Below are 25,666 nucleotides of genomic sequence, written 5' to 3'. Positions count from 1 at the left end.
TGTTGGAAACGATGAAAATTTAGGAAAATTGTTGGAAATTGTCGAAAATTTCAGAAAATTTTGGAAAAATCGATGTATTAAATAAAAAATTTGTGAAAATCCATTGGAAAATTCCGGAAAATAGTTACTAATTTTGGGGGAAATTTCTAGAAATTTTCTTTAGAAGTGAAAGGAGGAAAATTGGAAAACTCTTTTGGGAAAATAGACAAAATCAAAACTTAAAGGAAAATTTGAAGTAATAATGAAAAAATTTTAGAAAATTCATCGGAAAATCTCGGAAAACTGCGATCAACTTTGGAAAAAATAACTAAATTTTCGTCTGGTGGGGAAGAAATATTGAAAAATATCTTTAAAATGTGGGAAAAATAAAAATTGAGGAGAAAATTTCGGAAAATTACCAATTTTTAAGAAAATAACCACAAATTTTCTTTACAGTGAGGATGAAAAATTGGAAAATTGAGAAAAATAAAAATTGTGAGGAAAATTTAGAAAAATTCGATGTAATAATAAAAAAATTACTAAAAACCCATCGGAAAATTTAATAAAAATAACCACCAACTCTTTAAAGTCCTACAGTCAAAATAAAATAAGTTAGACCATAGAAGTACTCAGTACCCTTCCTATGAATAGTCTTAAACATGTTTTGATTATAAATTCCCTATATGACATTCCAGAACAGAACAAACCACACCTCTAATTTTCCTCAACTGGTGATCGCCATTATTAATTTCTAAATCAGCAATCCTTTGGTGTCAGTCAAGTATTAAATCCTCGATAAATTTTTTGTTCAATGGCACTTTTACCAGAATAGTTCGCGCGTGAGTTTAGACGCTCCGGGTTGCCAGATCGGCTGACCCGGAGCCGAGGTTCAATCCTCATCATGGTGTCTAGGACTGGCGTCGTACCCGCTGATGGACCCGGAATTGTCAGGAGAAAAGTCCATCATGTCTCCGGGAGAGAGACTGTCCTGGGGATAGTAGAAGCTGGAGTGCTCCTGGCTGGGTCCAGCTCCGTTCATCATCACTGGAGGAGAAGGCGAGGGTCTGCCAGCTGAAGGACCAGGTCCAGCTGGATGAGACATGTCGCCAACTGGACTCAAGAATCCCATTTCAGGGCCGCCTTCTCGACACCAGAGCTGTCTCATTTCCTGCCTTCGTTGACGCATCAACGACTTGTACTCGGAGATCCTCATCTTCTTGCCGTCTACGATACAGGTTCTTTTGGGTCTGGGCCGGTACCTGTAGTCCGGATGCTTCTCCATGTGGAGCTTTGACAGCCTGGACTGCTCCTCGTAGTACGGCTGCTTTTCCGAATTAGACATGGCCTTCCACCTGGCGCCCAGGATCTTTGATATGTTTGAATTGTGCATGTCAGGACAGGCTTTCAAGATCTTGCGCCGCTCGTCTTTCGCCCAGACCATGAACGCGTTCATCGGCCTCTTTATGTGTGGCTTGTTTTCACTTTCTCGCTTCTGCTGGCGCACCATTTTCGCCTTTTCGGTTATATCCTCTGGGACCTTGTAGCCTGGGTCTCGCCAAACTGGAATATAAGATCAAGAATTAGCAATAAACTTGAAAATACTGGGTTAGGAAGATCAAGGACCAGATTATAGTGAAGTAATGGATGAGGAACATCAAGGACCAGGTCAAGAACATCAAAAGCCACATTAGGAACATCAAAAACTGGGTCAGAAATATTAAAGACCAGGTCATAGCACAGTAATAGGTAAAGAACATCAAGGACCAGGTGCTAAACATCAAGAACTAAGTTAGGAATGTCAAGAACTGGATCAGGAACATCAAGAATCAGGTCAGAAGAAAGTTCTGAATGAGAAACATCAACGACCAGGTCAATAATATCAAAAACCAAGTTAGAAATATCAATAACTAGGTCAGGAAGATTAAGAACTAGGTTATAGCACAGTAATAGGTAAGTAACATCAAGAACCAGGTGAAAAATATTAAGAACGAAGTTAGGAATATCAAGAATTAGGTCAGGAACATCATGGAACAGGTTAGAAGAAAGTATTGAATTAGGAATATCAAGGACCAGATGAGGAACATCAAGGACCAGGTCAAGAACATCAAGATCTAAGTACTAACATCATCCAGATACTTACGGTGGGTGCTAGCCAAGAAATCTTGATCATCAGACATCGCATCTTCTCGAGAAAACTGTTTCATTGGTCGCTGCGGAGATGCTGATGCTCCGGACTGCAAACCGTAGATCCCATGCATAGCAAAGTGCTTTTCCACAGCTGCGCTGGACGCTGCTGATGCTCCAGGTTCGTCTTTTACCATTACTGCAAAGCAAAGGACAATAAGATAAGATCCAATACAAGACTTAAGATTGATCATCAATTATTGGTTGACTACTTACTTGGCGACGACATGGACCCTAGATGAGGAGGAAGACCAGCGTAGGGCATACTGGGAAGGTAGTTTCTGGGCATTGGCAGCCCTGGGGGAAACAATTTCGGAGCAGTAGCAGCCAGAGGTTGCTCTTGACTGCTGCTACCTTCTCCGGGTGAGGAATCAGCACATTTGGGCTTGGTCAGGTTCAGCGGAGCGTCGGGATCTTGCAGGGGTGCTGTTGTTGGAGCGGCTGCTACGGGGGTAGGTGACCGCTCTTTTTCTAGAGGGGTCCAGCCTTGGGGTTCACGCTGGATCATCTGGAATTACAATCAGTAATCAGTAATCAGTAATCAGTAATCAGTAATTAATCAGTAATCAGTAACCAGTAATCAGGAATCAGTAATCAGAAAGTATTTAGTAATCAGGAATCAGTAATTATTATTCAGTAATCAGGAATTAGTTATCAGTAATCAGTAAGTTATTAGTACTTAGGAATCAGTAATTATTAATCAGTAATAAGAGATCAATAACCAAGAATTAGTTATTACTGATAACTTATCAGGAATCAGTTATCAGGGATCAGTAATCAGTAAGTAATTAGTAATCAGGAATTAGTAATCATTAATCCGTAATCAGCTATCAGGAATCAGTAATTATTAATCAGTAATCAGGAATCAGTTATTAGGAATTAGTAATCAGTAAATAATTAGTAATCAGTAAGTAATTAGTAATCAGTAAGTAATTAGTAATCAGTAAATAATTAGTAATGAGTAAGTAATTAGTAATAAGTAAGTAATTAGTAATCAGTAAGTAATTAGTAATCAGTAAGTAATTAGTAATCAGTAAGTAATTAGTAATCAGTAAGTAATTAGTAATCAGTAAGTGATTGGTAATCAGGAATCAGTAATCATTAATCAGTAATCAGTTATAAGAAATCAGTAATCAGTTATCAGAAATCAGGAATCAGTCATCATTAATCAGTTATCAGGAATTAGTAATCAGTTAGTAATTAGTAATCAGGAATCAGTCATTATTAATCAGTAATCAGTAATCAGGAATCAGTTATCTAGAATTAGTAATCAGTAATTATTAATCAGGAGTCAGGAATCAGTTATCAGTAATCAGTAATCATCAGTAAGTAGTTATCAGTAAACAGTAATAAATAATCAGTAATCAGTATTCAGCAAAATTGATGATTAAATACTTACACTGGCAATAGAGTTGATATGTTTGTTCCCCGTGGAGGTGGGTGGAGGCATAGAGGACACTGGCAACCCTCTAAGCTGCTCCAGAAACGGAAGGAACATCAGGGACTGGGTGCTAGGCATGATCTGACCCTTGGAAATCTGGTTCTGCAGCTCCTGGAGGTTGTTGTGGTGGTGGATCATCTGCTCTTGCTGGCGCTTCAGCTGCTCGCTTTGCACGCGCTGAAGCTCCATCTGCTTGGCGTCCATATGTGGATAATGCTGCAAGCAAGAAATTGTTATTAAAGTTTGCTTGCTAAGCCCTGGGGTGTTATGCATTGTTTATAGAGCTTCGGGTGGTATTGTTCGAGCTTTTGTCACTGTATAATGCTGGACTTAATCGATTTTTGAGGAGTTTACCTCAAGAAGGCTCCTTCGAGAAGATTGGAGTATATGGCATCAAATTACTCCGAAACTATGGAAGTTAGAGAAAAATATTTCAAACAAAAGTTGTAGCATTTTCCAAGCCCTACAAAAAAATCTTCAGTGATTTTCTCGTAGGACCTACATTTAAGGCCTTGGTAGCGTTTGAATAGTAAAAATAAGCTTTTCGGTGAAATTTTATATACGGAATAGAATAAATCGGAAAATATGGGAGTTAGAAAAAAAAGTTTCAAACAAAAGTTGTAGTATTTTAGTAATTCTAAAAGAAAATCCCCTTCATTTGCAACCACAGTAGAAAAAAAAAACTAAATAAAAGCGTTTCAAACGGATTTTAATTATTAATTTATTAAAACTGAAGAGTTTGTTACGGCACGTGCATCTTCTGCATTCTCGATTCGAGTGGATCCCACTGTACTCGAATCCGTTGTTACTGCTTGAAGAATTCAAGACTTTATAACCGAGAATATAAACCACCCATCCCGTTCTTCCCCTACTACCCCCTTCTACTCTCTTACTCTTAACGCTGTGTTCTTCTTATGTGGTCGCGTGCGACACATACAAAATTAATTAGAGAGCCAAGAGCCAACGAGGGGTCACATTGTTAGGGTGCAGCTAGAAATTCATTGCAACAAAACCATTGTAACCGCTTGTTTTTAAACCCAACCATTCTGTTTCTCGCGGTCGCGCCTTCCGTTAATGATTACGCTTTCCTTATATTATCATTTAAACCCAAAATATCAGACTTAAATTATCATATTTTTAAATTTAATAACCTCACCTATCAAAATTCCACTGATAAGTTTATTTGGTCTATTTAGAAGGCCATCAAGGCCTTAAATATCGGTCCTACGACAAAATTAGTGGAGCATTTCAATAGTACTTTTAAAAAGCTACAATTTTTGTCTGAAACTTTTTTCTCTAGCTATCGTAATTTCAGAGATATTTGATGCCATATACAAAATTTTGTCGAAAAGCGTATTTTTACTATTCAAAAGCTACCAAGGCCTTAAATATGGGTCCTATGATAAAAGTAGTAAGGACCTTTTTTGTAGAGCTTGAAAAATTCTACAACTTTTGTTCAAAACTTTTTTTTCTAACTCTATTACTTTCCGATTTAATCCATGCCATATATAAAATTTCACCGAAAAGCTTATTTAATTTATTTAAAAGGCCATAAAGGCCTTAAATATGGGTCCTATGGCAAAATTGATAAGACCCATTAATAGTACTTTTAATAAACTACAACTTTTGTTTGAAACTTTTTTTTCTAACTCCTATAGTTTCCGATTTAATCCATGCCATTTATAAAATTTCACCGAAAAGCTTATTTTGACTATTCAAACGCTACCAAGGCCTTAAATATAGGTCCTACGACAAAGTTAGTAAGGAGCTTTTTTGTAGAGGCTTAAAAATGCTACAACTTTTGCTTGAAACATTTTTTTTAACTCCCATATTTTCGGAGTATTTTAATGCCATATAAAAAAATCCGTGTAAAATAGTAAATTTCGCCTATAAAAATCAGATTTAACCATAAAAAATGAGGAAAAACGTTGATAATAATCCGAGAACTCGGTTATTAATTGAAATCAGAGTATGAGCGCTCAGTTATGCCTCTGATACGTATTCATGACAGCAATACCGCCCACAGATGCTAAATATAAACAGCAGGCGGGGTGCCAGCAAGCGTTCCATTCACATTTACGTCTTGAGTGGGGGGGAACTAGCTCCTCTTCAGTGGCTTCTGTATCTTCTATCTTCTGTCTTGTGTCTAAGCTAGTGCTTGTCTTTCTTTCGGGTTTCTCTATATTTAAAGACTGGACGATAATATTACCATCACTGTTATATTATGCATCTGTATCTCTCTTAGTACTCTGATGAGCCGCATCAACGGCAGCACAACACTCAGAAATATGAATAGCAATCGCTATTTTCGTCTTGTAATTACTCCATACATATAAAACGTTACCTATTCGCGGGATTTATCACCCCGGTTTGTCAATTCTTTCGGTCCGAGGTCAATTATCTGACTTTTGGATGTTAAAATTCCAATTTTTAGTAAAATTTTATATATGGCATAAAATAACTCCGAAAATATGGCAGTTAGAGAAAAAAGTTTCAAATAAAAGTTGTAGCATTTTTTAAGCCCTACAAAAAAGATCTTCACTAATTTTGTCGTAGGACCTATATTTAAGGCCTTGATGGCCTTTGCATACTAAAAATACGCTTTTTTGCGAAATTTTATATATGGCATCAAATAACTCTGGAAATATAATAGCTAGAAAAAAAAGTTTTAAATAAAAGGTGTAGCTTTTTTTGAGCCCTACAAAAAAGTTTTTAACAATTTTGCCATAGGACCTATATTTAAGGCCTTGGTAGTGAAAATACTAAAAATGCGCGTTTCTGCGAAATTCTATATATGGCATCAAATAACTCTGGAACTATAATAGCTAGAAAAAAAAGTTTCAAACAAAAGTTGTAGCATTTTTCAAGCCCTACAAAAAGATTTTCAGTAAATTTCTACTAGGATGAATATTTACGGGGTAAAATGGATTATAAGTAAAAAAAAATTATTTTCTATCGATTTGCTCGCGTCGGCTTTTTCTTACAAGACTTTGGGGGTCGATAGGGGGGGGGGGAAGTGTAGCAGAAGAAAGTCGTAGAAAGTCGAAGTAACGCGTGTCATCTCTCCCAGTCTCTGGGGAACCAAGTATGTGTCTGAGATCAGCAGAGAAGCCTCGAGATAAGAAAGACAATAATCCTTCTGACGGGTGACTCGGGCTTATTTTATTCCTCTCCCGTCTCAGAGGTTTATTTTTGCTCTTAGCCGTCAGATGGAGTCGGGTAAGTAATCGGATGAGTGTCGGGTACGGTTAATTCTCTTCGATTAGTCGTAGAAGCCTTGGGGTCAATTCGGTTGTACCGTTTTTGGGTTTAATTTTTTTCCGATTATTCAAAATTTTGTAAAAGTTGTTTCAATGTTTAAAGAAATAAAAAAAAATAAATAAAAAGTAAACATTGAATATGCAGATGATATTTAGGTACATATATTAGACAAGTATGTTCTCTGATCTATGATTATGTGTTCCTTGATGTCTTTACGCTTCACGTGAAAGACTTTAGCTTCCGGCGAAACTGTAATATTTTTATTCCCATTCCAATAAATGTTATGGATAGTCAATAACTCTGTATATTTATTCTAATTTATATCCTTTTTGTAAACAATATTCACTACGGAATTATTTTCCGAGTATAAAACTCTTTCCCCACTATCAGCGCCTTAAATATCAATTTTATGAAAAAGAAACATCTGAGCTTTTTTGTAGGGCTTACAAAAAGATACAACTTTTGTTTGAAACTTTTTTTCCTAATAATAATATTTTCCGAATTAATGACCCCATTAATCAAAATTATCACGGAAAGCTTATCATGTCAATTTAAAACGTCATCAAGGCCTTAAATTTCGCTCCTAGAAGAAAATTACTCAGGGCCTTTTTGATAGGGCTTATAAAAAGCTACAACTTTTGTTTAAAACTTTTTTTCCTAATAATAATAATTTCCAAGTTATGGGCGTCTATAGATCACGTGTGTCAGTAAATCAAAATTCTTTGTTTAGTCAGTTAATTACCGTCGGATTTTTTGGTACCTCCGGATGCGGGAAATGTAATAGGGTAATTTTAAAAAAAATAAGTGACAGAATGTCGGAATGCCATAGCAGCTGGCCGACTCGGCTCATTCACATGGATGCTGGAATTTTCTTCTCGGAGGACCGAGAAGAAGAAGAGCCTCTACTCAATGTGCCATCAAGTATTTCCATTTAATTTAATCTTACACGGTCATATACATATAGCGGTGTATAAGATGGGAGATTTTAAACTGATAAAGTCACCCAAGATCGATTGCGTCGCTCTCAATGTAATTATTATTATTTTTTAGTAATTTTTAACTGCATTCCTCCTTCATACATTTATTTTTATCGTCATTATTATTAATCAAACGCGAGACTGCTATTTATTTTAGTTTTTTTTTTTTTTTTATCAACCTTTGTTTGGAATTTTAAGACCTTAAAGACGTTAATTAGGAACTATCACACGCGCAATTTTATTTTTTTTTAACAACCAAGCTATTTTTTTTTTAATTTTTTTACAAAGAAAATGTAAAAAAAAACTAAAATAAGCTTTTCGGTAAAATTTTGATTAATGGGGTCATTAACTCGGAAATTATTATTATTAGGAAAAAAAGTTTCAAACAAAAGTTGTAGCTTTTTGTAAGCCCTATCAAAAAGGTCCTAAGTAATTTTCTTGTAGGAGCGATATTTAAGGCCTTGATGACCTTTTAAATTGACAAAATAAGCTTTCCGTGATAATTTTGATTAATGGGGTCATTAACTCGGAAATTATTATTATTAGAAAAAAAAATGCAAACAAAAATTGTAGCTTTTTATAAGCCCTATCAAAAAGGTCCTGAGTAATTTTCTTGTCGGAGCGATATTTAAGGCGCTGATAGAAGAAATATAAAAATGAAATGCCTATTTAAGAAAATCCCCTTTTACAAGCATTTTTCTCTTGAGAAAAATTTTCTTGGATAATTAAAATCATAATTATATGAAGAACAAGCCCCACAAAGTGACTTAACAGCCACGCGAGTGCTCAGAGTAATGACCATTTTTAAAGAAAATTCTTATTATAACTTCGAAGCTTAAAAAAAAAAAATAATAACAAAAATAAAGACTTTGATAATTACAATCTATTTTTTCGTCATTAACTCCCTCATTAACATTCAGCACCATTGTGATTCATTATTTCAGTTACAATTATTGAAGCGCGTTACTGAATTTACGCAGCAATTACAGTAATTATATAAAGTTACTTGACTGAGAAAACACAAGAAATATTAAATAAATGCATATAAAACGAGTACCGAGTCAACGTAATGAGTTATGTATTTTATACGTGATAATAGGGGGCTTGTAATTTATCTTTTAATTAAATACCTTCATTTTTATTTATCTACAAGAGTATATTGTCTCTGTTTCAGTGTTTAATTGCAGCTGATTAGTTTTTTTCCGATGTTTCTTAAGAAAAACAGCGAATTTTCCGATTTTCCGGAAAAAAGTGGTGGGGGTAGAGGTTGAAAAATTTTTTCAAAGCTTTTTCGACAACGAAGGGTTGTAGAAGATAAAATTCTAAAGAAAATTATGTATGATAAAGGTACTTTTGGTGGAAAAAAAGCCGGAAAATTCGTCGGAAAAGTCAAATTTATGATCAAAACATTATTTTAAGGACTTTTAAGCGTTTTAGGGGGGAAAAAATATTTTTTTAGATATTTTTGACAGTGAAAGGTTGTAGAAGATGAAATTTTGAAAAAAATTATGTATAAAAAAAAATTTTTTGGTGAAAAAAAGTCGGAAAATTTGCCAGAAAAGTCAAATATATGATTAAAATGTTATTTTGAGGACTTTTTAACGGTTTTTGGTAAAGAAAAAATTTTTTTTGACATTTTTGACAACGAAGGGTTGTAGAAAATAAAATTCTAAAGAAAATTATGTATAATAAAGGTACTTTTGGTGAAAAAAAGCCGGAAAATTCGCCGGAAAAGTCTAATTTTTAATCAAAACGTTATTTTGAGGACTTTTTAGAATTTTTTGATGGGGAAAAATTTTTTTTTGGACATTTTTGACAACGAAGGGTTGTAGAAGATGAAATCCTAAAGAAAATGGCGTATTCCGGAAGTGCATCAAGTAAAAATCAAGCGCGTGGGAAAAGTTTGAAATTAGTTCGAATTAATTAATTTTCCGATTTTTTGCTCTTAAAACTCTTCAGAAGCTTCCGAAAAATTTTCTTGAGACTTTTCTTAATTTTGAGAGCCCTAAATATTTAGCCTGTACCTGATAGGAGATTGTAAAAAATTTTCCTAGTCGGAAAACTTGGAAAATTCTGGGAAAATTTTCAAATTTCTAGCAAATCACTCCGATTACCCCCTTCGTAGCCGAAAAACTAAATAATTTTGTAAATCCAATCACCCCATTTTCCCAAGTGGCAACGATCCTTAAAGTGATAGCCCCTACGTGACCAGAATCACCAGTTGAGTATTGCCCTGGCTCCTAATTTTCCTGGAAAATTCCTCCTCCCTTTGGCTGCTAAAAGCGCCTTTGATGTTTCATTTCAAATTAAAACAATCTCTCATATATAAATCCATCTCCCATATATATCCGGGAACAAACATAACGTATAGAAAGAAGATACAGTGATGCAGTGAAAGGGTAGAATATTAATAAACCGTTGACTGGGTGATGATAGCGGTTTCCATTGACAACGACGACGCGTTTCATTTGTACTAAATAAAGGCTTTCACATATACATACACTCGTTTGTGTTACAAAGTAGCATTCTCTATTGACTTACACACACACCCACCCCCACCCCTTTTCCTTTCACACACGGTTACCCCTACTACGCTCACGGATCCAGAAATAGTCGTCGGAATGGTCCTAGAAAAATAAAATTTTCCGAATTTTCCCGAAATTTTCCGAAATTTTTCCAAGTTTTTCTGGAAAATTTCCAGAGATAAAAATCAGAAAATTTTTCTCCAAAAGGAAAATGTCGGAAATTTTCCTCCAAGAGGAAGATGTTGGAAAATTTTTTTTAAAAAGAGGAAAATGTAAAATTTTTTTCTAGGAGGTAAGTTTAGGAAAATTTTCCCAAAAATAAAATTTCCTTGGAATTTTTCAATTTCCAATTTGCCTATGACGAAATTCAACGGATGATAATGGTAATGGTAATGGTCGTAATGGTCACGGAGATGCACGGTGTATTGAATTCCTGTTTGTAGTATATCCGCGCAGTGTTTGTCCATTTGCGTACGGGTTTATGGGAATTAACGGCATTGTGGGCGTTTTGATCCCGGCAAAGCCACACACAGATGATATTCACAATATACACAAAGGGACCCTCGATAAAGAGGAAGAGGGTGAGAGGCGGATTTAAACCGAAACGGGGATTGACGACCCGCTTCCATTCGAGGGTGATTATCGGCTCTGTTTGCCAGTATTGGGATATCGCTTTCATATACCCAAGGCCTCAAATATGCAGATTTGCTGAAAAATTGAAATTTTTTTTCCTACAAAAGCCTCCTGTCTTTGGGAAAATTGATTTAGGGAGGTGGGGAATGGCTTTTTGGGGTCTTTTTAGGGGATATCATAAACCTTCGTTGCGGATAGTAAATCAGCGTTACCAAAATTTAGAATTTTTAAATATTCAAATGCTTTCCATTTTGTCAAAAATAGACTTAGCGACTTAAAACAAGTTTTTTTATCACCACTAGAGTGTCCCCTACAAACGTTCGTTGCAAAAAAAAAATCTGAGAACCCAAAATAAATTTCCAAAAATCTGAATTTTTTTCAAAAGCTTCCCATTTATTCAAAAATTGAGTTAGCGACGTGGAACAAGTTTTTTTATCATCTCTAAAGTGCCCCCTACAAACCTTTGTTTCCAAAATAAAAATCCAAGATCCCAAAATAATTTTCCAAAAATTGGATATTTTTTAGAAGCTTCCCATTTATTCAAAAATCGACTTAGCGACTTGAAACAATTTTTATTATCATCTCTAGTATGCCCCCTACAAACCTTCGTTGCAAAAAAAAATCTAAGAACCCAAAATAAATTTCCAAGAATTGAAAATTTTTCAAAAGCTTCTCATTTATTCAAAAATTGACTTATTGACTTGGAAAAAATTTTTTTATAATCTTTAAAATGTCCCCTACAAACCTTCATTGCCAAAAAAAAATCTGAGAACCTAACATAAATTTTGGAAAATCTGAACTTTTTCAAAAGCTTCCTATTTATTCAAAAATTGACTTAGTGACATCGGATAAATTTTTTTACTATCCCTAGAGTATCCCCTACAAACCTTCGTTGCAAAAAAAAAAATCTGAGACCCCAAAATAAATTTCCAAAAATTGAAAATTTTTCAAAAGCTTCCCATTTATTCAAAAATCGACGTAGTGACTTGGAAAAAATTTATCCGTAACCTTAAGAGCATTCCGTACAAATCCTCGACGTCAAAAAATTTTCCATGGAATCTCTATCAAGCATCTCTGCCATCACAATGCACCTGCCGTGAGCAGGTACAGTAGCAAGTGAACTGGTTTTATCCGGAGGGTAGGAGTAGGGACTTCCCACTCCTAACAGTTGACTGTACGCCCTCCGGTGGAGTTTAAAGAGAGGATAGGAATTGAGACCGCCTTCTTGTCTCTCAGCCACCCACTCATTCTTTTTTAAATTGCTTTCAGTTTTTTATTTAAATTGTTCTATTTATTCTTTTATTTTTTTTTTAAGTCTACCGGGCACTTCCGCTGGTACTTCCCGATAACTTCAAGCTTTTCAATTTGCTTTTTATATTTATTTTCTTCAATATATATTTTTATTTATCTTTTTACTCGTGTTCTCTTAAATTTTCTAGCATCTTAGCCGGTCTTGTGATTTATTGCCAGGGAAAAAAAAACCGCAATACCATCGCGGAAATTTACTACCAATGGGTTTCCTTTTTACCCAACAAAATTCACGTCTAAATATATATGGAAGTACATGTCAGGATATGAAAAAAAAAAAAAAAATAATAAATTCTTCCTGAAGGAAAATTGAATTTTTCTAAATTAATTCCTTTTACTACGCAATAAAATAATATAAAATTGATTGTAAAAAAATTGCATGTTGCAACCAAACAAGTGAGACAATAAATTGCGCTGATAATTTTCTTAAAAAAAAAAAAACTATCTTACACGCATCTGAGTGTTTGCATAAACTCATTCGGAGAATCGTTGGGTTCTGCAAGTACCAGGCCTTTTATAATGCAACAAACATAATATTGCCAGTGTAATAACGGTCATACAAAACCTCGGACATATTATCTGCACGCGCACGCATTTTTGTGGTTGCAGGACGTACTCTCAATGACCTTACTCTCTTTGTTTGTTCCATTACTCTTATTATTATATTTTTTTTCTTTGCTGTTATAATGTTATTATTATCGGTTAACATGTAATACACGTTGTATTTTTTCACCCCGAGTTTATCACAATGTCACGTTTTGTTTTAATTATACTGATAACAGTAACAAATTGCCACGGCGCAATTAGGCACTTTTCCTGTTTCACGGATTTTCTTAGTGGGACGCCTTGGTAGGCTAAACTATTGGTCCTGTCAAAAAACACCGAAGATTATCTTGTAGCCCTACTCAAGCCCTACAAAAAACTACTTGGAAATTTTTCTCTAACTCTTATAGATTCCGAGATATTGCCTGATCAATTGGAACCCTCGGGTTGATGAGTCTTTTCAATGGGACGCCTTAGTAGGCTAAACTATTGGTCCTATTAAAAAACTTCCTAGGACTTTTTTGTAGTTCTACTCAAGACCTACAAAAAACTATTAAGTTACTTTTCGCTAACTTGGATATTTACCGAGATACAGCGTGATTAATAAAAGCCTTAGTGTAGCAGACAACAAAACTAGAATAAAGCATAAAGCTTTATTAAAATAATAGTAGAGCATGTCACTAAAATATCTGTCCCATTTAATCGGCTTACGACCGGTGAAATAACACATTACTGCATGAATTATTTAAACAGACAAAGTATTAAACTTTCCTGTTTATTCCTTTGCAGACTATAAAACTAATGAAACTATTGAAATTTGGCATGGAATTCAAATCAATCATCATTGAAGGTGAATTTTTTTGAATGACTCGATAAAAATTATTTAGATAAGCTATCGGAATTTAAATTGTCAATAGTGTACCTTTTGATCCTGCTGGAGTGATAGTTGCTCGCGTATCAGCTGTAAATGCTTTATCATCTCGTCGAGTCGTCGCTCTTTTTCGGCGTTTGACTCCGCACAGAGGACGCGGTGGAGCGCTAACGCCCCGTCTTGGTACCCCTCGGTAATTGCCGTGGTGGTAGTGTTGGTGGTGTTGCTACTGCTGCAAGATATTGTTGTTGTTGGTGTCCTTCTGCTTGCAGAAGGTGGTGATGCTGCTACGCTGTTTGATATACTGTTGTATCCGCTGCTGAAATTATAAATATTGTTCTGATTAAGTTTAACATAATTATTTTGGTGATCAGGTTAATTACAACTACAATAATTATCAGGTTGATGACAACAATATTGATGATCATGTTAATGACCACAATAATGGTTATCAAATTAATGACAACAATAATGATGATCAGATTGATAACAACAATATTGATGATCAGGATAATGAAAACAATAATGATTATCAGGTTCATAACAACAATATTGATGATAAGGTTAATGAAAACATTATTGATGGTAAGATTGACAACAACAATAATAATGATCAGGTCGATAACAACAATAATGGTTATTAAGTTGATAACAACAATATTAATGATCAGGTTAATCGTAACAATATTGATAATAAGGTTAATGATAACAATAATGATGATCAGGTTGACAAAAACAATAATGATGGTCAGATTGATAACAATAATAATGTTTATCAAATATATAACAACGATAATGATGATCATATTGATCATATTGATAAGAACAATAATGATGATCACGCTGATGACAACAACAATAATGATGATCAGGTTGACAACAACAATAGTGGTTATTAAATTTATAACAACAATAATGATGATCAGATTGACAACAACAATAATGGTTATCAAGTTTATAACAACAATAATGATGATCATATTGATAACAACAAAATTGATGATCAGTTTAATAACACGATAATGGTGATCAGATTAATGGAACAATAATGATAATCAGGTTGATAACAATAATAATAATTATCAGGTTGATAACAACAATAATAATGATCAAGTTAATAATTAAAATATTGATGATCAGGGGAATGAAAATCAATATTTATGATAAGGTTGTTAACAATAATAATGGTGATCAGGTCGATAACAACAAAAATATTGATTATCAGGTTAGTGATAACAATGATGATGATTAGATTAATGAAAACAATGTTGATGATAAGACTGATAAAAACAATTATGGTGATTAGGTTGATAACATCAACAATTTTGATTATCAGGTTTATGAAAACCTTATTGACGATAAGGTTGATAACAAAACTAATGGTGATCAGGTTAATGACAACAATAATGATAAGGTTAATGAAAATGTTGATAACAACGGTAATGGTGATCAGGTTGACAACAACAACAATATTGATGATTATCTTGATAACAACAATATTGATGATCAGGTCAATCACAACAACAATAATGATCAGGTTGATAACAACAATATTGATGATCACGTTAATGAAAACAATATTAATGATACGGCTGATAACAACAATAATGATGATCAGGTTCATGACAACAACAATGATGATCAGGTTAATCGCAACAATATTGATGATCAGGTTGATGAAAATAATATTGATGATCAGGTTAATGATTCCGATATTAATGATCAGGTAAATGACATTCCTTTACCAAAAATAACCAAAAAAATCCTATTTCATTAAAAAAAACCGTGAAATTAAAAATGAATACTACTCTCTAGACTGTCTGGCGTAATAACAACTATAACAATAATAAAATATAAATATATACGACGGTTGCAGTATTATCAGAGAATAATGGTAAGCATAAGAAAGAAGCGAGGTCATACTCATACATCACACGGTACAATAGAGCCAAGCTATCATTGAAAAGAACTTGGGAGATGACACCAACGCTCATCCCTTGTTGGGATGTGTTTTGTGTGTCTATGCCTATCCAGCTCACACAGACATACACACACAGACTTGCATTGAGTATAATGGTTGGCGACTTGTTCGGGCTGACACAACACAACAACTAGTGTCGCGGTGTAGATGCTGGGTAAAGGGAGAAAAGAGTGAAATGAACCGGAGGCGGAGGTTGAAACAACGGGAGTAGAGCTGTAACCGCGAGTAGGTGTAGAGATAGAGGGATTTTAAAGTGAGTGTCGAGGGTTGCTATCCCGGGAGCCATCACCGGTGCAAACATACCCTGTTGAGATTGCGGTACTGCGACCCTATTTATTATTCACTACCTCTAGCCTCCTAGTTTTTCCACGGTCTCTTCTAAAGCAACTGTACTATGGATACAAAGGGCTTTAGTTGTTTCCTTGCTCTATTTTAGACATTTTTTTAGGGAATTTATTCTAGTCATAGGTGATTATGATGATGTCAGTTCAGTGGGTCGCCTTAGTAGGCTAAACTATTGTTCCTATCAAAAAACACCGAAAACTATCTTGTAGCCCTACTCAAGCCCTACAAAAAACTATTTGGAAATTTTTCTCTAACTCTTATAGATTCCGAGATATTGCCTGATCAATTGGAACCCTCGGGTTGATGAGTCTTTTTAATGGGACGCCTTAATAGGCTAAACTATTGGTCTTATCAAAAAACGTCCAAGGACTTTTTTGAAGCTCTACTCAAGACCTACAAAAAACTACTAAGTTACTTTTCGCTAGATTGGATATTTACCGAGATACAGCGTGATTAGTAAGAACCATCTAACTCGAGGATTTGTCAGGAAGCTCTAAGCAACTTAAAATAAGAAAAAAAGACTTTTTAGCGACCCTTTTAAAGGTTAAAGATTATCAAAAGAAAGCCCGTGAATGTTGCAACATATCCTTCTTGATTTAGCGCTAAATATCAATGACAATATTTAATTCAACACACTAATCTCCAGACAATTAGTACATGCTAGCGCATAATTTAACAGATTATTTAACAAACAAGAGATGTAAGAGTACATTTGGTCACGGACGTTGGCTATTAATACTCACAAAAATATTGAGGGCCGTTAGGTATTTAAATTAAGAATTGAGAATTGAATCAAAGGCAAAAACATTTGAACTAATTCCAGAATTTACTGACGACATATCAAGCTACTAAGCCAAGAGATTTTTGCATCATTATTAGAAAACAAATGAACAACTGGGTAAGATTACTAACCTATGCGTGTTGTGATTCGTAGGAGCGGTCAAGGGTGGCGACCTCCTGGCCTCATCTTGAAGGGAAAGCGATCCGCTGTTCATCTTGCAGGTAAGTCTCTTTAAAACGTCGTCCATGGACCTTTTTGGCGGGACAATGGCGCCGTTGTTGCTGTTGTTGTTGTTGTTGTTGTTGTTGTTGTTGTTGTTATTGTGGGTAACGCTGTTGTTGTTCAGCAGAGGATGCTGCTGGTAGTACTCGTGAAGCGTAGGCGGGCTCCCGCACTCCGAAGAGCTAGCTGGCTCCAAACTGGACACCGACAGGGTGTAAGCCTCTTGGGCGACGTAAATCCTCGGTCTTTTGGTGGGTGGCGGGGAATTGGGGGATGGAGAAGGCGAATCCTGGAACTCTGGCTCGCTTATCGTCGGCGAAGAGCACCCCGAGGACTCACAGTCCCTCTGGTTTGGAAAAAACTCTTCTCTGTGGTTGCTTTTTTCAGTCTCACCCTCGCTTCCCTCGCAGGCCACTGTTTCCTCGGTATTCTCGCCGCCCCCGCCCTCCGATAGCTTCGTTGGTGGCGATTTCCTCTTAGAGGACATCCTTAGTCTGCAACACAAGCGATTCCGAAGGTTAGTTATTGATAACACCAATGATGATGAAGGTGGCAAGTAAGTGGGACGCCTTGGTAGGCTAAACTATTGGTCCTGTCAAAAAACACCGAGGACTATCTTGTAGCTCTACTCAAGCCCTACAAAAAATTATATGGAAATTTTTCTCTAGCTCTTATAGATTCCGAGATACTGCCTGATCTAGTGGAACCCTCGGGCTGATAAGTCTTTTTAATGGGACGCCTTAATAGGCTAAACTATTGGTCCTATCAAAAAACTTCTCAAGACTTTTTTGTAGCTCTACTCCAGCCCTACAAAAAATTATCTAGTTACTTTTCGCTAGCTTGGATATTTACCGAGATACAGCGTGATTAGTAAAAGCCTTAGTTTAGCAGACAACAAATCTAAAATAAAGCATTAAGCTTTATTAAAATGTCACGTTTTGTTTTAATATACTGATAACAGTAACAAATTGCCACGGCGCAGTTAGTCACTTTTCCTGTTTCACGGATTTTCATAGTGGGACGCCTTAGTAGGCTAAACTATTGGTCCTATCAAAAAACACCGAAATCTATCTTGTAGCTCTACTCAAGCCCTACAAAAAACTAATAGAAAATTTTTCTCTAGCTCATATAGGTTCTGAAATATTGCCTGATCTATTGGTAGCCTCGGGTTGATGAGTCTTTTTAATGGGACGCCTTAGTAGGCTTAACTATTGGTCCTATCAAAAAACTTCCTAAGACTTTTTTGTAGCCCTACTCAAGACCTACAAAAAACTACTTAGTTACTTTTCGCTAGCTTGGATATTTTTTGAGATACAGCGAATTTAGTAAGAAGCCTTTTATTATCTATAATTCTTAAAAAACATTCCAATTAAACTATTGTAAAATTAGTTAGTTCTATTGGAAAGATCCAGAGGCAGCACTGGACAATTTTCGTCTAAAATATTTTAAAGTTACCGGTAATATAATTACACGGAAAAAAATCATATTAAAAATTATAATAGTAACATCGTAATCCAGGACTAGTCTTTCAATATCTTAACTTTTATGATTTTATATTTTAAAAATTATTATTTATTCATGAGTTTTTACGATGTTAACATTGTAATTATCACAAATAATGTAAGTAATTAATAACATAAAAATTCTTACGATGCTGCCGTCTACAGAATACAATTAGAATTATAGAAAATTACGATGTAATTTAGTAAATTTTTTTTTCCCTAAGAGCATTACGATATTTTTATTGAAAATTTTCGTAGAATTTTTTTCCGTGTACTGCATATAAATATTCTGTTAAATATTTACATTGTACACGTAAAAAAAATGAAACGAATATTTACTATTATACTATCGTAATTTTAATTAAATAAAATTAATAAGTAAATTTATCGGAAATTTTCTCAAAAATGTTATTAATTTTAAAATAAAAGTATTATTTTTTTAGATATTCTTTTCTTGGATCTCCTTAATCATCATTGAGTAGACTCAAGATCGATAACTAAGGCTGAAGCAATCTCAGCTAGGAAATTGGTCACTCCTTAGTTAACAGTTTATCTAATTAACTAGAAGTTATTCACCAATTTCCGGAATAAAATAGCTCTAGCTAAATTATTACTTAATATTGAATAAATTGATACAATAGTGATAATTATAATTCATAATAAAAGAAATCTACTAAGTTTATATTTTATTAATGAAACTGATAAGTATTAGTTGTTATTATTATTATTAAATAAAACAAATGTAATACTAAAAACTAAACTATCAAATATAACCTGATGACCCTTATGGCTTAATGCGATAAAGAAAGATAATTATTCCGAATGATTGTAATAGTTTTTAATAAACTTGATGAGATTTTGTTGTGGTTTTTTTTAAATTCAATGAATGATTTTACGCTTTTATTATTATTTTTATATTTTATATTCACGATTGTGAAAGAGTAAATATATGTATATTAATTGAGATTATTTAACGAGAGATACTACAAGTTAAAATATATTATATAATTAAATATTACAATAAATTTAATTAAACAAAAAAAATATATTTATTTTATTATTAGCAAATTTATGACGCGCGTTTAAGCGCGTTTAGACCAGGAACAATAACAGCGATCGTTGCGTATGCCAACGAGAATTTGAAACAATACCAAGTCATTCACTATAAATCAAAAATATATCCTAAAAATATCCTCCGAGACTTGATAAGAGAGACATAAATAAATATGATGAAATAAATCTAAGATTGACGTGTTTCGGGGAGTTTTTTTAGTAAACTTGGGGCAAGATGGGCCGCGGAGGTAGATAATTGGTTTCTAGAGATCAAGAGCTTTAAAATGAGTACCTACTTGATAGGGCTGAAGGGCCTAGGGTCCGAGATAGGGACCGCGAGGTTTTTGGCGGGAAAAATTGATTTTTTGAGTGAAAAAATGGAATTTTGGAAAGAGGTAGAGGGTAAGGGGAGGCTCAGAGGAAGTCCAGAGGACAATGGTTTTTTGTGGCATGAGGCATCTGGTTTGACTCAGGCATGAGAAATATATAAGAAGACGAGTGTGAGTGTGTAGCGCCGGCTTAACTTCCGTCACTTGAACCCTCGTAAAAAAACATGGGAATAAAATACAAATAGATGTAGTCGGCAGACTCCAGTTATAGCCGAGGCTTTTTAGTGTTCTGTTTTGTTGTGAGGAATGAATTTTTAGGGAATTTAGAAAATTTTTTAGGGAAATTTATTTTTGAAGTCGGAAAATTTGTGAGGAAATTGTAAAGTTTAGTGAAAAAAGTAGGTGGAATTTTTTTAATAGAAAATTTGATGAAAATTTTCCGCTTTTCCGAAATTTTTCCTGGAAAAATTTTTCATATAAAAAAATTCTTATGAAATCTTGTATTTAACTTTTTAATCTAAATTTTTTTACAAAAATTTTTTCCGTTTTTCTGAAGGTTTTCCGGAAAATTTAATTTTCTTTGGAAACTTTTCCAACTAAAAAAATTATTCTAATTTCTAGTATTTAACATGAAAATCTGAATTTTCATCAAAAACTTTTTTGTTTTTTCGAAGCTTTTTCCGAAAAATGGAATTTTCCTTGGAAAATTTTCCACCTAAAAGAAGACATAAAAACTTTAAAATCTAAATTTTCCTTAAAAAAATTTGCTGCTTTTCCGAAGTTTTTTCGAAAAATGAAATTTTCCTCGGAAAATTCTCCTTTTTTCCGAAATTTTTGATTCAAAAATTTCCCACTTCAAAAAATTCTTCTAAAATCTTATAATTAACTTTAAAGTTCAAATTTCCTTAACAAAATTTTTCCGCTTTTCCAAAGTTTCTACGGAAAATTGTATTTTCCTCGGAAAAAATTTCCTTTTTTCCGAAATTTTTCCTTCCAAAATTTCTTATCTAATAAAATTCTTCTAAAAATCTTGTATTTAACTTTTCAATCTAAATTTTCCTCAAAAAATTTTCCGCTTTCCCGAAGATTTTTCCTTAAGAATTTTCCACTTAAAAAAATTTTTTTTTTAATTATCTCGTCAAAGTTTTATTAAAAAAAAAAATTTTTTATCTCGGAAAATTCGTGGCTCTCCGAGAATTTTCCGGGTAAAAATCGATCGTATCAAAAAAATTTTTTTTTTTTTTTTTAGTAGCTTGTTAAAGTTCTATAAAGAAAAAAAATTGCAATTTTTTTTCCTCGGAAAAATCTGGATTTTTCCGGGTAAAAATTCACCTTACAAAAAAATTTTTTTTCCTAAATTTTAACCACCTTATAATCCATATCCCAACTAAACAATTTCCCTAAAAATTTCAAGAATTTATCATATAAAAAAAAAACCGTCTATCCGCCGAAAAATAAATTATAATCTAAAAATAGTCTTACAATTGTTCCGAAGTCACAGCCTCGCTAAGTCACGAAGAATAGAGAGTCAAAAAGTAAAACAAAAAAATGAGACACACGTGTCGGTGACGTGGGAGGGCGCAAAACTAACGCGTTCCAGATGCCGGCTTTGTTCTCGATTCTCTCTTAACATTCTCTGTCCCTCTCACTTCCACTAAAAAACTCAAAATATAATATAATAGTATAAGTAATTCAACGGAGCCTTCACTTACATTATGTCGGCTAGAAAAAAAAAAATATAAAAAACTTCCACATGCAAGTTTTAGTATTATAGTTAAAAAAAAAAAAAAAAAAACAACTATATATTTTTAGATTTATTGTAAAGACTCGTAGAATGATCACAAATCTCAAGTCTACTCAGCCTAAGACTATGGATCGGTTGTTATTTAAAACACAAACATTATTTACGAGGTAGATATTGTAACCACTGTTACAGCTATTTGACACTAAACACATGGCCCCACTTCTTATTCTTAAATAAAGCTACTCTTTAGCCAGAAGGCCCGACTACGTCCCCTTAATTCCTTTATTTCTTTTATACCAACCAGTACTACAACTAGGGAGCCCATGTGCGATAGCCGGATGTGATTGTAAGCCACGTGGTGAACAAACTTTTAGTTTTTATTAAATCACGATCGTTACTTCCCCTCTTTTCGAGGAACTACAGAGCCTAGAGCCTCAGGGGCCTCTACAATCTTAATACACTCTTTAAATGCTTTAAAATGAATACCCACAAGCCTGGATTCGCAAAGATAAGGACCCGCGAGGAGAATCGCGAAATCCGCGGTTTAGTTTTTTGGGATTTTTTTGAGGAAGGAATAAAGATAGAGGAAAAATAAAAGAATACAATTATAGCTCTTGAAATTTGCTACAAAAAAGGTCATAGATAATTTTGTCCTAGGAGTGATATTTACCGAGAAAATCGCGGAGGAAAATAAAATCGAAAAAAACAACAGCAGAAATTGTAAATTTTCCCGCCCTTTTGTTTTTCAGGATTTTTTGGGGGAAAGGTTGGAGATAGAAGAAAGTTTAAAAAAGGAAATTATAGACCTTAAAATTTGCTACAAGAGCTACTAGATTGTTTTTTCCTAGGAATGATATTTACGGAGAAAATCACGGGAGAAGTTGAGACGGGACAAAAACAACCGCGAAAATTGTGGATTTTTGCTTTGGGTTTTAGGATTTTTTGGGGGAAGGAGTGGAGATAGAAGGAAGTTTAAAAAAAAGTAAATTGTAGCTCTTAAAATTTGCTATAAAAAAAGTTTCGGTGATTTTGTCATAGGAGTGATATTTACGGAGAAAATCACGGGGAAAGTTGGGACAGGAAAAAGTGAAAATTTTTTTTTTCTTTTATTATTAATAATTTTAAACCCCCGTAGTGTGCAAAACGGTTGAGATATCGCGAGTTGAAAGAATCTAGAGGCAAGGTATCGGCGCTAACGAGCAAATCGATTAATAAGAACGCCGCGAGATTAATTGACGCCGCGGGAAATCAACCCGCCGGGATTTATCATTCAGTGGTTCGCGTTGTACCTTCTCTTTACGTATTATTTAAGAAAATCTGTCAAGCTAATATAAATTCACAAGTTCATGACTAACTTCAATATTTCATTATAATTTTAAATTTAACAAAAAAAAATATGTGATATGTATATAATAAAAAAAAAAAAAATTATTATTTTAATTAAAATAAATTTTTGAACAAATAAATTTTTTTTAATGCTTACTTTAATAATTAAAAAGAATTAATCGATTAATTTGATAATAAAATCATTGACATAATTTAATTCGTTTATTTGTTTAGTTGCAAAAATCGTTTTATTTTCATTGTCGGTCAACCACACAAGATATCGCTAAACATATAGTATGTTTTTTGGTGGAAATTTTATTTTGGATAAAAAATTATTCTTATTATTTTTTCATTTTTTTGATATTTCACTCGGAAAATCGAGTTTTAAATATACTTAAAATATTATTTTTAAAGAGTGATATTTTTAAATGGGATTTTTTGGGGGAAATATTGAAAATATTAAAAAACTTTTCTATTAAAAGTTGTAGATTACAAAATTTTTTAAAAAATTCATAATTCAAATTTTGAAAAATTTTGATATTTACCCGAAAAAATCCCAATTTAAAATCAAAATGATTGATTTTTTAAATTTTTGGCTTAGTGATATTTTCAAAGGGGATTTTTTTGGGTAAATATCAAAAATATCAAAAAACTTCTGTTCTAAAAGTTGTAGAAGATAAAATTTTCTATTAAATTCATTAATCAAATGTTCAAAAATTTTGATTTTAATCCAAAAAAATCCCAATTAAAAATCAAATTGATTGATTTTTACAATTTTAAGCATAGTGATATATTCAATTGGGATTTATTTGGGGAAATATCAAAAATATCAAAAAACTTTTTCTTTAAAAGTTGTAGAGGATAAAATTTTCTTAAGAATAAATACTAAAATTTTTAAAAAATTTTGATTTTAACCCAAAAAAATCTCATTTTAAAATCATCTAGCTCATTAAAAAAAAATATTGTTCATTTTAATTGATGATATTTATGTTAAATATCAAATTTTCAGATATTTAAAGATAACTGACCAGGAAATAAATTTGTTTACAAAAAAGCTATCTTATAATTCTTTCATAAAACTATTATTCAATCGATAATCACAATTACAGAAGGGGAAGTTCCATAACATCTCGTAAGTTATTATCAACCCACCGTCGATCTAAGATAAGACGTTGTTTGCCACAAAATTCCTAATCTAGAGTCCAACAGCTTCAAAACAAGTACCCACAAACCGGAAGAGTGTAAGAGATACCCGCGAGTCAAATCTCGTCATCCGCGAATTAATTCGCGGTTTTCTAAAATTGGATTTTTAGCCAACCTATCGGAGTAACAAAAAAACTTTTTAAACAAAAATTGTAGCCCTTAAAATTTCCTACAAAAAATCTTTTGGATAATTTTTCCTAGGACCGATATTTACCCCGATAGATCACGGTTGGAGTTGGACCTTCCGAAAATCCGCGAATTAACTCGCGGTTTTCTAAAATAGAATTATTAGCTAAACTATAGATGTTACAAAAAAATGTTTCAAACAAAAGTTGTAGCCCTTAAAATTTCCTATAAAAAATGCCTTGGATAATTTTTCCTAGAATTGATTTTTACCCCGATAGATCACGATTGAAAATTTTTTTGTCGGGAAAATGGAAAAAAAGGCTCACCTGCCAAGCGTGCTCATATCATCCTCGCTTCAGGTGCCATCAGGTGAATAAAAATGAGTTATATAACAAAATAAACCACACTCACTGCACTGGCACTAGTGGGGGTCCGGGCCCGCCTCAGGGGCAGGGCCTCACTTTCATATTTAGTTAAAGATTTCCAGGTAACAGGTACCAGGTGAGTAACCTTAATCACAATCACACAATCACCGGAAAAAAAATCACCGAATCCATATAAATATAAACCAACAATATTAAATATAATTAAATAGGAACAATAGGAGGAGCGAGCGCGTGGCGATTGCCTGCAGAGAGACTAGTTGACTGAATAAGTCGCTGCTAGTAGTCTCTTTTCGTTTCGGCAGGCGCTGGCTGACGCATAAAACTCACAGCGTAGTACGCACCACCGCTTTTCAGCCTCCCCGCCATATTTTTCTCTCTCGCTCGCTCTTTAAGCTACACTATCGATTGTCTCCCGTAGGGACACGCCTATTCTTAGCCACGCCTCCTATACACCCACGCATCCCCACTACAAACAGATAATGGGATGTCAACCCACTGTCTTGGTCGTGATTTGTACAACGTTGGGCGCCAGTACACTTTTAAGGGCTTTGTTTCCAGACAGACTGTATGTACCTCTATCTGCTGCTCCCAGAGAGGTCCGGGAGGGAGCAACAGGAATAAGACAGCTGTCGAGGAATTTTAACAGCCTTTACTAACTTCAAATGAAACAATCTTGGGATTAATGATAAGAAAATAAGGATTTTTTTTGGGTTTGAGGAAAACTTTTTGAAAAATTTTCTCGGGAAATTTTCGCAGTGACTTTCAAGACAACAATTTTAATGATTAAATAAATTTTTCCGGGAAAATTAGGTGAAAAAATCGCATTTTTTGAGAAAAATACACGATTTAGAAGAAAAAAAGATAAAAAATTAGGATTTTTTGGAGGTTTTAAAAGAAAATTCTGGAAAATTTTTAAGGTAAATTCTTTAAAAAGGCTTCTTATAGG

The 25,666-nt window shown here is 33.8% G+C and overlaps 1 protein-coding gene across 2 annotated transcripts; it reads right to left on the bottom strand.

Annotated features, from left to right (window-relative positions):
* Positions 1 to 479: 479 nt before the first annotated feature.
* LOC123270453 (transcription factor SOX-13) lies at positions 480 to 25,015 on the bottom strand. 2 transcript variants are annotated; one of them, XM_044736512.1, is made up of 7 exons: positions 24,661 to 25,015; positions 16,961 to 17,545; positions 13,774 to 14,041; positions 3,563 to 3,820; positions 2,380 to 2,671; positions 2,120 to 2,302; positions 480 to 1,539 (listed from the first exon to the last, which is right to left on the bottom strand). In XM_044736512.1, the coding sequence occupies exons 1-7, from the start codon at positions 24,675 to 24,677 to the stop codon at positions 869 to 871; spliced, it is 2,274 nt and encodes a 757-aa protein (XP_044592447.1). In that variant the 5' UTR covers positions 24,678 to 25,015; the 3' UTR covers positions 480 to 868. The 2 variants fall into 2 exon arrangements, with proteins under 2 accessions (XP_044592447.1, XP_044592448.1); XM_044736513.1 differs by having other exon boundaries at positions 13,774 to 14,038.
* Positions 25,016 to 25,666: the final 651 nt, after the last annotated feature.

Source organism: Cotesia glomerata, linkage group LG8, assembly GCF_020080835.1.
Source record: "Cotesia glomerata isolate CgM1 linkage group LG8, MPM_Cglom_v2.3, whole genome shotgun sequence".
Taxonomy (NCBI): Eukaryota; Metazoa; Arthropoda; class Insecta; order Hymenoptera; family Braconidae; genus Cotesia; species Cotesia glomerata.
This window is presented reverse-complemented; position numbering and strand designations above follow the sequence as displayed.